Here is a 13,107-nt window from a genome sequence, read left to right on the forward strand (position 1 = left end):
CCATGACTAGGCCTGAAGCCAGACTGGAATGAGAACAACTGAAAGCACAGGTACATAAGACATGCGAGATCTGTGATCATGCTATTCCATTTGTCGCTGTTGTTGTTGTTGTTGTTGTTGTTGTTGTTGTTGTTGTTGTTGTTGTTGTTGTTTTTATCTTAAAAGAAGCTGTGAGTCACATCAACTTCATAGTATTATGTGGGGAGTTAACCCTTTACCATACCTGCCAAGTTGCTCTCTGAAAAATAAGGGACCAGACCGAAAGTAGCATACCTGAAGTAGCGTGGTGGCCATTTTGGAACTGGGAGGAGCATGCTCAGAAGTGACTTTTGATGCTGCTGTGCCCAGTTCCAAAATGGCCGCCGCACCAGAAGTCGCGCTGCGGCCATTTTGGAACTGGGCAGAGCAGCATCAAAAGTCGCTTCTGAGCATGCTCCACCCAGTTCCAAAATGGCCGCCGCGCCAGAATAAACCGTGAAAAAACAAAAAAAAAATCCGTTTTTTCGGCTGGGAACAGCTGGAAAAACGGGGGTTTCCCGGAGAAAACAGGAGACTTGGCAGCTATGCACTTTACCCGACACCATTTTTAAAATATATAATCTAAGCTTTCCCCTCTCTCGCCACATGCTGCTGTTTGTTCTGGTTGAGAGAACATACATGTACCTATAGCTCACCTGATTATTTTTCCTTGCGGGCAAGCGGGAGCATGGAGGGGACGTTTAAATCAGGGAAATGGCATAAGAAGAAAGGGTTAACCCCCTCCCCGTGCAATATAGATCAATCCATTCCTTGCCCTGCTGGCAGCTTTTAACTTTGAAAAGTGGAGGAGATGCTGAGCGTGAATCTTCCAGGCTCTATCTACTGAAGTGTGGCCGTGAGCCTCCTCGAATATTACCAAGAAATTACACTGATTGGATGGTTCAGGGAGTAATGCTCACTCTTACCTGGTTCTGGAAGCAAGGACCCATAGTGCTTCCCTTTTATTACTGAGGCAAACACGTAGAAAGGGCTAAATCAGTGACAGAGCACACATTTTGCATGCAGAAGGTCTCAGGTTCAACCTTCAGCATATTTGGTTTGTAGGTAGTAGAACCACTTGGAAAGACCATTGCATGAGAGTTTGGAGAGCTTCTGCCAATTCAGTAGATAAGGGGTGGGAAAGCTATGGCGAGATGTTGTTGGATGGCAGCTCTCATGATCCTTGACCGTTAACCACATGGGCTTGGGCTGATGGGAGTCGGACTCCCTCAATATCTTGATACAAAGATACAATATCTTGATACAAATATTTTGATACAAAGCATCTCAAAACATTCATTTGGGGCTCATCCAGACTTCCTTTTGCACTGCACTTTCCAGGCACAGGTCAGGTGGTGCCCTGTAATTTGGCAATCCCCTGCTCTTGCCTTCCATGCTGCTAAATTCATTATGTCATAGTTGCAATGCCTTGTGGCACCACCCTCTGTTCAGCACCTGGTGTGGGAGAACCGGCTGTGCTGCCCTAAATCTGCCTCTGCTCGGAAAAACCCCATGTTTTGCTACTGAATCAGAGCAAACGACAATCCACGGAAAACCCGATTGCCATTTTCTCCCATTCAGTGGTAAAATGTGGGTTTTCCTGGGGAAAGTGACAGGACAAACAAACAGCAACAAAACCTGCTCGGACATGGAGCTTTAAAGCCCAGACCTGGGCCTAGAAATACAACACAAAAGGAAGTCTAGGTGAGTGCTAAGTAAGCTTTCAGTTTGTGGGGTCACCCAGTAAGGGGAAAAAAAAACAACTCCCCAGAAGTTTAAAAATTAAGTTTTTGTTTTGCAGAATCTGTTTGAGTACCTGGCAAAATCAAGTCACAACGCAACTCATAGGTAGGCATACCTAATCCATGTGACTAAAGAACACTTAGGTTTGGTACATTCTGGAATGTAAATGGTAAGAACAGAAGCTTTTGTCTTCTTCTGTAATTCTCTGTCTCTCCAGGAAAACGTGGGTCCCTCTTTTGATAATTCTTGGCATAACTCCACGGATTATAGAATCACAGAACCGCAGAGTTGGAAGGGACCCAAGGGTCATCTAGTCCAACCTCCTGCAATGCAGGAATCACAGCTAAAGCATCCATGACAGATGGCCATCCAGCCTGTGCTGAAAAACTCCCAAGGAAGAAGACTCCACAACCTAGAAAGTCCCCCCCCCCTGTAGGTTTAGTCAGAATCTCCTTTCTTGGAACTTGAAGCCATTGGTTTGGGTCCTACCCCCGTGTGTTCTGAGTTCACATGATTCAGGGGGACTAATGCATAAGCAGGTCCCTCGCTGGCTTTGGGAGCAGGTGTACAGTGCCCGTTTTTCATATGAGAGGTAGGAATGGTGGAGGAGGTTTCCGTTCGGTAAATCTGAGCATGCATTTCGCAAAGGCCAAATTTGCTCAGCAAAATGAAAAAATCCTTGCGAAAATTCTTGGTGAAGATGGCGTACAGGAACGGGTTGGCGCACGAGTTGATGGGGTAGAACAGAACCAGGAGGATCTTTGAGTTGGACACGGTGATGAGAGGGAGCTTGAGCGATGCCGATATGGCGAAAAAGGAGATGGGCGCCATGCAGAGGAAGTCTGTGAAGATCAGGACCGCCATGCGCTTGGCAATTTTGGTGTCGCTGTTGGACGAGATGATGTTGGGGTTCCTCACGGTGATGTAGATGCTGATGTAGCAAGTGCAGATGATGAGAAAGGCCAGGATGTTCAGTACCAGCAGAAACATGATATATGCCTGGGCAAGGCGAGTTTCTATATCCATGGGTAGGCAGATGCTAACTTTCATGTAGCTGCTGACTTGGAAAATGGGGAGGATGGCCACAGTGAAGGCAAAAGCCCACCCGACAAGCATGATGGCCACAGCGTGTCGGAAGCGGACTTTGCGTTCCAGCTCCATGGCATAGGTTATGGTGTGCCACCGCTCCAGCGTAATGAAGGTCAGGGTGTAGACGGAAAGTTCGCTGGCAAAGACGGTGAAGAAGCCGGCTGCGTTGCAACCGGCACCCGTTTGCCAGTCGATGGCATAGTTGTAATACTGGCTCTTGGTCTGTATGTCTTTGACGGCGATCAGCAACAGATAGATACCGGTGCACAGGTCTGCAAACGCAAGGTTGCACATGAGGAACCGAGGGACAGTGAGCTTGGACTGGCTGTTGACTATGATCAGGAACACAACCAGGTTCCCCGTGATGGCGAGGATGCTGATGAACCATATGAGAACCCGGAGGACATTGTAGCCCATGATGTCTTCGCAGGGGTTGAAGGCGTCTGGCTCAGGGAAGCAAATGACTTGAACCTCTTCCTTGCACAGGCTTTGGTAGTAATCGTGCTCGTCCAGGTCAAAATCTGTCTCGTCGGGATCTAGCAGGAGAGATGACTTATTGCATATGGGGTGGAAAACAGAACTGGAAGGGAAGAAGAAGAATGCGGTCACAAGTCTCAAAAATGCAGCAAGAAAGGAAGAGTTGCACATGCGCAGGTACACACACAGGCAAACTATTGCATTTTCCCTTGTTAACAACCCTTTGCAGATCTCTTTTTAATGACAAATTACACAGGGCTTTATATCTAAACCTCTGGGTCCAGTTCAAGGTTCAGATACTTACCTTTAGAATCCTAAATGGCTTGGGGTTCAAATATATGAAGGGGCACCTACTCCCATCTCAACTTACTTCTTTAAGATCATCTGCCCTATCCATGTTCATTGTCCATTGGCAGCACAGAGATAACCTACAAGGCAGAGGGCTTTCTCACCCCTACATATGGGAAGCTCCCCCCACAAGAACTTTGTCTGTTCCCACTAATTATACGCATGCTCGTGTGCAATTTTGCACAATGCATACATTTTTGCAAAGCAATTTCCCCCAATATAATGTAAGTTATTTTATATATCATTTGTGCTTTTAGAAAAATCAACAATATGCACTTATATGGACAGTTTAACAGCCCCGCCCCCAATATATGCATTTATGCATGCATTGCGTAACAACAGAACTGCTCTGCAAAATTCAGAGAAGTCTCAATTTCAGCTACGTTTTGGTTCGCATATTATTTCAGGAAGCATGAATTAAGTAGGCTCACCTTCAAATGCGAAATGAACCGATTTCTCTCCCTCCCACCTCCCCAATCCCTAAACAGCCCCAGCTTCATCTCTCGTCTTCCTCGTGTGTGTGTGTGTGTGTGTGTGTGGGAGGGAGCCTATCTTGAACACAAAAGCTGACTTGAAGTCTCTGCCGCTGAACTCAATCCCATGAAAGAATCATCACCTTTCTTTGATTTCTTTGATCAAAGCTTAGGAGGAAACAACAGCAACTCTCTGGATGACTGACTGCAGAGGAGGTTTGGAAACCGACGTTGCATTTCTATGTCAAGTGGAGTGGTGTTTGGGGGGGGGGGGGAGAGAGAAAACAGCCACCCATCCCACACTCCCCTCTGTGTGGGAGAAGAGAGGTTGTTGGCGAGAAGAAAGTATTTCTCTTTCTGAAGTTGAGGAAGAAAGCATTGCTTGACGTGGAAATCTTTTACATTGGCAAACGCAGAGTCCTGAGAGGGCAGCCCCATAATGAGGTTTCGTGCAACCCTATTCTGATTCCACCAGCCCTTCTCTCTCTCCTGTTCACTCTTGTTATATCTCCCTCGCATACCTCCGCAAAAATTCCTAGGAGAATTTGTCTCGGTCTTGAAATAAACGCAGAGCAAATACTCAGGATATTTCTAGCAATATGGTGTGCATTATTTATCGCCTCTGGCCAACTTTGGAGACTGGGGCATGGATCTGTGTACTACGTTCGACCTCCACAGTCGGAGGCAGCAATGCTTCTGAATACCAGTTGCTGGAAGCCACAGGAGGGCAGAGTGCTGTTGCATTCAGATCCTGCTTGTGGGTTACCCACAGGCGTCCGGTTGGCTACCATGAGAAGAGGGTAGAATCAAAGAATTGTAGGGTGGGAAGGGGCCCCGGGGGCCATCTAATTCAATGCAGGAATCTCAACTAAAGCATCCATGGCAGTTGGCCAGCCAACCTCTGCTTAAAAACCTCTAACGGAGGGCAGATCAACACCTTCCAAGGGAGTCCGTTTCAATACCCTTCTTAAATTCTGGTGCCCAGAACTCTATCCTTATGTTCTTAAATAGTCACCTGGGGCAACATCACAGTAGCAGGGAGCAAAAAGCTCCTAGCCGCTCTTAGCCATGCTTGATCAAGCTACGGGGCCAATTCATATTTTCTTTTCTTCTATCTGCCTCCCATGTTGGGGCAGAGGGCTTTAACCTTTCTAGCCAGGCCTCTACCATTGCACATGTGTGTTTGTGCAAGAGCCCTTCTGAGCTGCCCACACCATCCACCTGAATCTAAGGGAACGAGGGAGGCGGAGGCGCATTTATTTGACCTGCACCAGAACCAGGGGCAACCCCCAAACTAGCTAGGGAGACACCTTGCTGTAGGTTTTAGAACCTCTGCAGGCAGCGAACATGGCTGTTGTCAAACCAGCATCTGTTCAGGGCTGCCCCAAGGCGCCTGGCGACTTATTGTAACAACTTCACGGTGATTTCCGGCACCTATTTTTCTTGGGGGAAAGCACTGTACACACACACACCTGTCTGTCTACCTATCTGTCTGCCTATTCTAGACACTAATTGAGTGAAAGAACCACTGGCCATTTGCTCGTGGATTACTTATCAACTGCAAAGACAGTTCCAAAGCTGCAATCTTACACACTTACCTGGGAGCAAGTCGCACTGGACTCAATTGGGCTTACTTCTGAATAGTCATGCACAGCACTGCGCTGTCAAGTACTTCTTAAGCGAGGAGTACATACTCAGGATCACTTAAAGCAGATTGGTTGTGCCTTAAGCGCCAGGACATCCTGAGCATATGCACTCTTGGTCTGCAAATTTTGAACATGAGTGGTGGACCAGGAGGGTCCTCATAAATAATAATAATAATAATAATAATAATAATAATAATAATAATAATAATAATAATGGATTTTGCAAAGCTGAAACCAGCCCACCTATGCCATGAAACGCTGAACCGAGAAGCGGTTAAATGCATGATCGGCAACACAAACCGACAGGGTTTGTGGGTTAATTAAATCAATCAACGTGTAAATTTCAAAGCATACTTGAGAAAGATGGAGATAAATGAGGAGGACCCTTGATGCTTGAAGGCCCTGCGATACCCCACTGGTGGCAAATCATTTGTAGGGAAGGTTGATTTAAGAGGCTGAGGAGGCCCTGTGATTAGCATTGGTAAAGCTCCACGGGGGTCTTGTTAATGAGTCTTTTCGAAAATCAGGGACGCAAATGCACACTGTGGGTGTATCAATTTCATCGCGCCCACTCCTACCCTGTCCTACGGCTGCCTCAATGCCTATGGTCCTCTTCCCATCTGCCAAAGTGATAGAGAGCCTCCGGAAGCAGCCTTTTTGTGAAGCAGTTCTTTTGTGAAGGCAAGTCTTGCAGACTTGAGGATTGTTTCTACAGTACTTTGCCATTGTCTGTCATTTACATACATATTCTACATAGGAGGGACCAAGCAGGCATTCAGATATAGACTGAATAACATCAGTCCCCCCAGAGGCAAAAACAATGTGTACCTGAATTCACCACCCAAAGTCTGCTTCTTTTGGGCAAGCTGCAAAAAAGGAAAGATTTCTCTCGCTTCTGTTGGCTGGATTCAAAACGGCCCAACAACTTCTTTGGGCTCTCGCCTAAGCAGGCAAGGGTCTGTCTGGTAGCGAGCAGGGATGGGTGAATACGTCAATTTTGGTTTGTCTCAGATTCTCATTTTCCGAGTCTTAGGCTCAGTACTTTACATTTCCACACCAGTTTGTACAGGTTTTGTTTTTTAATGTCCCATGATAATTTGCCAGCATTTTGGAACAAATTTCTCCTGATACACACATTTTTGTATGCTGCTATAATGCAACTGTATACATTCAGAGCCATAGCTAGGTGATATTGCGCCCCTGGCAGAACCGTCCAGATTGCATCCCCTAACCACAGAAAAATTAGCTCTCCTTTCCGCCTCTCCTCCAAACTCCCCCCCCCTCCAACCATTCAATTCACCCTCTACTTAAAACCTTTTCTTATGAGGCAATAATTGATATTTTTATTTATAGACATATTTATGTACATGTTTTTAGCTGATTTTGTGCCCCCTCCTCGCCTGTGCCCCTGGCGGGGGCCCACCTCACCGCCCCATAGCTACTGCCCTGTATACATTATTTTCACCAATCTATGCAGATTTATGCAAGCTTTACATAGCAAATGCTTTTTTGTACTTTCCTGGGAAGCTGCACTGCAGAAACAGAAGTGTGGTTTTGGAAGGATATCTGATTTATGACAGCCATCTTCAAATATCTCAACGGCTGTCCCATGGAAGAGGGAACAAGCTTGTTTTCTCCTGCTCTGGAGGGTAGGGCTTGAACCAATGACTTCAAGTTACAAGAAAGGAGATTCCAACTCAAGATCAGGAAGAACTTTCTTACAGTAAGAGCTATTCAACAATGAAACAGACTCACCTTCCTTGGAGGTTTTCAAGCAGAGATTGGATGGCCATCTGTCATGGCTGCTTTAGCTGAGATTCCTGCCTTGCAATTCCCTTCCAACTCTACGATTCTGCAATTTTTAAGTGGTGTGTGAAAGCTCTTGGGCCCTCTCCAACCTCCTCTGCCTTATAAGAAGAAGGTCTTAGCAAGAAGGAAGAGAAGTTGCCTTGCATCTGTGGCAAACTAGCAACCCCTCCATGCTGTTGGATTCCCACTCTCATTGGTGAATCCTTTAAAACAGGAGTGGGAAACTGCAGCCCAACATACCTTCCTGAGCTACAGCTCTCATCATCCTTGACCACTGGCCATGCTGGCTGGGGCTGATAGGAGCTGGAGTCCAACAAATATATAGAGGGGTTACAGGCTTCCCAATTTCTGGTCTAATGGGTAGTCTTCCTTACATCTGGAAAGGTGACCATACTTGACCATTGGTATTTCCTGCTCAAGGCATGAGAGCTGGGAGTCTGTGAGCCTACGTGTTTTTGAAACTGTTTGAGAAACTTTAAAGGTGCTACACCAGTCTCTCTCATAGCAGGACAGAGAAATGGCATGTGACTCAAGACTCAAGACAGACTTGGACACTTACAAAGAAATCCAGACTCTTAAATGCACAGAAATAGAGTCACTCACTTTTGTTTTGTCCAGTTTGCAAATGCACAGCAGTGGCTTGGGTAGGTGAGGTTTGCCTGGGTCAAGGAGCGGAACTTGTCCAAAGGAGGTAGTTTCTTTAAGTTGTAGGCAGATCTTGCTATCAGCTTGTTAATATTCTCCAGTCCAATGATGGGCAGCTGGCTGATCTTGGTCTCTGAAATATCCCTTTAAGAAGAAATGTGATTGCTTCATAATTCCAAACAAACCAATTCACTACTTACATGGAACGCTGGACACATTTTGAGAATCTCCTTCATTAGCAACGTAAAATAAACTAGCAAGAAACACTAAACAATAATATGATCTTGTGCAAGCTTCCTTGAGAGTAAGCCCTACCGAAGACGTGGGTCTTACTTGTAAGTAGGGACGTCAGAAGGCATTATTTTTTATTGTGCCCTATCACATGTAGCAGGGTTTCCATTCTGCTGCAGTCCATCTTCTGCCAAAACCCATGTTACTTGTCTTGCTGTCCTCTGTGGTGATATTACCTAACTTACATCATCAATTACCTAAACTGCATCATCATTGTGTCATTCTACCCCATTCGTGTTAATGCAAAGGGAACACAATACAAAACGGGAGAAGAAATGTAATCAATAACGTATTGCTTGTGGACTGAAAGCAAAAACAACAGGGAATATCGGTCATATTCACTGAATTGATTTCTGTTTCAGACATGGGAATAAGCAAACACCGGCAATTTCTATTCCCGTTTCTGTCGGAATTCTCCAACACCCCTATTTGTAAACTCTCCTGGGCTCAAGACATAGTTTCTCATCTATACGCTCTGATCCTTGTGTTAAAATACTAGAAACCTGCAGCTAAAGACTTGTACAGATACTTTAAGACAGGGGTTCCCAACAAAATTTTCTCAAGGACCCCTCATCGAGCCACTATTGTGACAAGGACCCCCATTAATTCCTAATCCTAAATCTAATTCCTAATTCCTAATCTAATTTTTCCAGTAAGCTTAACACTGATCTTGGAAGGGTTAGGTTCAAGGGACGCCGACGATTTAGGTTCAATGGACACTGACAAGATCGGTTCGAGAGTCACTGACTTACTTGGTTGAACATCAAATGCATTATCTTCCTCTTCATCTGTAGGCCTTTGTCGTTTTAACGAACCACTTTTTAACCAACGGTCCATTTTTAACTACGCGAACTGTAGCTTCCGCGAAAAACAACGCTTTGTTTACAAACACTACTATTTTGCAAAGAGGCAGCGCGCGCCAGGGAGGAGGGAGGGGAATGGAGAAGACAGGGTACCTGCGCAGTAGTGCACAAATGAAGCCGACGCGCGCAAAGCATCTTGGGGAGGTGAGCGTTAGTAGAATGCGTGCACTGCCTCTTTGCAAAACAGTAGTGTTTGTAAAGCGCCACCTAACGGCATACAGCAGAACTACTTCCTCTATCTAATTTTAGTTTTGCGCTAGACTCTGCTCATGCAGGAAGCAGCCAAAACAAAAAATCTGTTATCATACGAAATATATTTAATATATTTTTTATTCTAATAGCATCTTGCGGACCCCTCTGGCATAGCTCGCGGACCCCTGGGGGTCCGCGGACCACCTGTTGGGAACCACTGCTTTAAGACATTGAGAAAAGCTCTCAGCTATGGTCTTCAGCAGCTAGCTATTTGCACCACCAGACCTCTGGATCATCAGAAGACCAGGCTGGCTAGTCCTTAGGATGAGAATGGTTTCTGAACACACCTCTCCAGCCAGGCAGGCAAGAGTCTTTTCAATGACACCTTCCCAACTAGGCGAAAGCGTTCAAGTAGGGTTCGAAGAAGAGCATGAAAGGGGTGTGGCCTAATGAGAGTGGGCGGTGGCCTGGGAAACACCCTGCCTTAAGGGGAAAGGTGCCCTTAAGCGCATATTTAGCCTGAAGGGAGTCAGCTGACTCTACAAGCCAATCAGGACACACCAGACTGCATAAAGGCCTTATATCCAAGCCAGTTTCTCAAGTGGTGCAGCGAGTCCTTACAGACTCTGCCTGTTGTGGTTCCTGATTTCCGACTGTCTCTGATCATGTCCGCGATTGAGCCCCAGCTGCAACCTGGGCCAATGCCTGGCCGTCGCCTCAGCTGACACAGAGACAGATAGATAGGGTTGCCAGACTCAACAGAGGACAGGACTTCTGTGCCTTTAATTGCCCTGCTCTCTTTTGAGTCTGGAAACCTTAAGGAGAAACCAGCAGACCCTTTGCTTGGAAATCAAACAAAGGGTCTGCTGGTTTCTCTTTAAGGTTTCCAGACTCAAAAGAGAGCAGGGCAATTAAAGGCACAGAAGTCCTGTCCTCTGTTGAGTCTGGCAACCCTACGGATAGAGCTCCTTAATCTTTCAACGAACAATTTTGTGGGAAGAGGGAATTCCAGCAGGTTCACCCATGCCCATGCCAGATTAATTCTGCTGATAACATGTTAAAGGTACACATGCCCCATTCTCTGTTGCCTGCCCTAACTTCAACTTGTACCCCACTGAGCCTCACTTTGTTCTCCCTGGTCCTCAGGGCATCCATCTCTGAAGCTCCTTTGCCTATTGGTTCCTCCTCTGTCGTCAGCACCCAACCCGTTTTGTCTTTGGATCCTGCATGAATTTTTTGCCTCACCCAAAGGGGCCCATAGCTGCCAAGTTTTCCCTTTTCTCGCGAGGAAGTCTATTCAGCATGAGGGAAAATCCCTTTAAAAAAGGGATAACTTGGCAGCTATGCAAAGGGGCCTTTCATTTCCTTCTTAGAAATCACACTGTTTGCCAAAGTTCTAGCAAAGCTGACACATTTGATGCATTTCTCCTGGGCAGTTAGAATGTTCATGAACATCCCATGTTAGCCTGTAGACAGGCAGCCTGCAGGTAATAGCTGGCTTTTAGCTTTCTTTTTTGGGGGGGAGGGGGGAGGAAACTCATATAAAGGGATATGGATGTCAAGGTTGCTAGTACCAAGCCCAGTTTTCCAGGAGGGAAGCCATGCTGAACAGATATGATTGCTTTCTGCAAGAAAATAGCAACGAGAGCTGACAAGGAGGAGACAACAGGCAATCTATTTGGCTTCCATGTCCCCAAAATACAAGTTCTTGCAGCATTAGCACGGCGAGATATTGACACTAGAGGGGTTTGTGTGTGTGTGTGTTCAGATGATGCTTCACAGCTGCAAGGCCACAATACACGGAAACAAACCAGTGTGTATGAGGAAAAGTGCCATGCAGAGAATTCAAGTGGTTTGCCATTTGGTCAAGGACTGTCTTCACAGTACATGAGTGGTCTGAAGGAGAGAAGGCACCCCAAAAATGAATGAGTGTTGGATGATGGCACAAAATGGGTGGAGCAAGGAGGGACGATTCCCTGACGGAGGCTGAAGCTGAAGGGGCCTGGAGAGGGTAAAAACTTGAGGGCTTCTGCTCATTGCAGCAAATTGACCATTAGGTCAGCATGAAAGCGGGTGGGGTTGGGTGGGGTGGTGAGAATCTGAAGATGACCACTGTTCATTGCAAAGGGAGGAGGGCAGACATACTGGTAAAGCTGATAAAGTGGCTTACATAATGAATGACAATACAGTAGGTAAAAAATGTTGCCTTTAACCGATCCAACCGGATGCTGGCGATGAAGCTTTCATCTTGGGCATCTTATTGCTGTGCATTTGCATACTCTTTGGAACGTGTTCCTTTTCATGGGCAGACCGCACAACTAAATTTGGGCCAGGTAAGGGAACCAATCTCAGGTCCAATTATAGAAAGGGCTGGTTCTACCATTTGGCAGGCAGAAGTGGCCCACCTTGATCAGCATGTAGATTTGGAGGTGCCGATAAAGCAGGGGCTGGGGAGACGGCAGCCTTTGAGATACAGTTGGACTCCCCATCAGCCCCAGCCAGCAGGACCGATCATCAGGGATGATGGGAGTTGTAGTCCAACAACATCTTGAGGGCCACAGGTTCTCCACAGCGGCGGAGCTTCATGCTCCGCCACCAGGGGCGGAGAGCAGTCGCGCTGCCCCCAGGGATGTGGTGGGTGTTCTGGGGGCGGGGCGTGGTGTGCGCAGGGGCGGGACACACGTTTTGGGGGCGGGGTGCGCCATGCGCAGGGGTGGGCCTTTTGGGGGTGGGGCGGGCAGCCACGATGGCACCCCTGGGATCTCGCTGCCCAGGGCGCCCTGCCCCCACCGCCCCTATCTTTCTACGCCCCTGGTTCTCCATCTTGCTGTGAACCGGTCTTCTTGCTTACCCGGCCAATCTCTCTGAAGCACCTTATGTTGGTTAGAGATTGATAGGAGAAGACAGGACAGGGTGGATCCCCAGCTGATACCCCACTTAGTCCCGAGTTCTAGTTCCATTGTTAACTTGAGTGGCACCACCTTGCAACTCAATGTGCGGCTTCACCTTCTACGCAAACACTGGCTCCGGATCCTACTTTTTGAATATAAACTACTCGGCATTGTTAATTGTCACCTGAATACTGATTCGGGAACAACGAGCCTTAAATCAGCCTGTCGAGCAATTTAATAAAAAAAACCACAATTTGTTGTGCTGGTAGAAAAAGAAGAAGAGGAGGCGGTGGTGGAGGGGGGTTGGAAAAAGAAAGCAAGAAATAGAATTGATTTAGTCAATTCTGTTTTCGCCAAGCAAAGATGTTATTATGGGTCAATCATTCCTGTAAGTGAAAGTACGTTTGGGTGTATTCTCCGGTGACAGATGAGTAGAAAAACTCTCTTTCATGATCTTGGCCAGGATAAAAAAAAAAAGGGGGGGGAAGGCAATTTACCATCCACAGAACGATGTAATAGAACAGAATAATTCTCATAAAAATAACTCAGTGTTTAAATTTGAAGTATCGGATGAATCTGAACAGCAGTGAAATCAATTTGATAACCCATCAGAATTTGATGG

The 13,107-nt window shown here is 46.5% G+C and overlaps 1 protein-coding gene across 1 annotated transcript in view; it reads right to left on the minus strand.

The window, feature by feature from the left end:
- Positions 1-940: 940 nt before the first annotated feature.
- Positions 941-13,107, minus strand: part of FSHR (follicle stimulating hormone receptor) — a 92,535-nt gene continuing 80,368 nt past the window's right edge. The window contains exons 9-10 of the mRNA XM_035110488.3: positions 8,207-8,392; positions 941-3,430 (exon numbers count right to left, since the gene is read on the minus strand). Of these exons, the coding sequence (XP_034966379.3) occupies positions 2,200-3,430; positions 8,207-8,392 (1,417 nt within the window). The 3' untranslated portion in view covers positions 941-2,199. The remainder of the gene's footprint in view (positions 3,431-8,206; positions 8,393-13,107) is intronic.

This window comes from Zootoca vivipara, chromosome 3, assembly GCF_965207765.1.
Source record: "Zootoca vivipara chromosome 3, rZooViv2.hap1.1, whole genome shotgun sequence".
NCBI classification, from domain to species: Eukaryota; Metazoa; Chordata; class Lepidosauria; order Squamata; family Lacertidae; genus Zootoca; species Zootoca vivipara.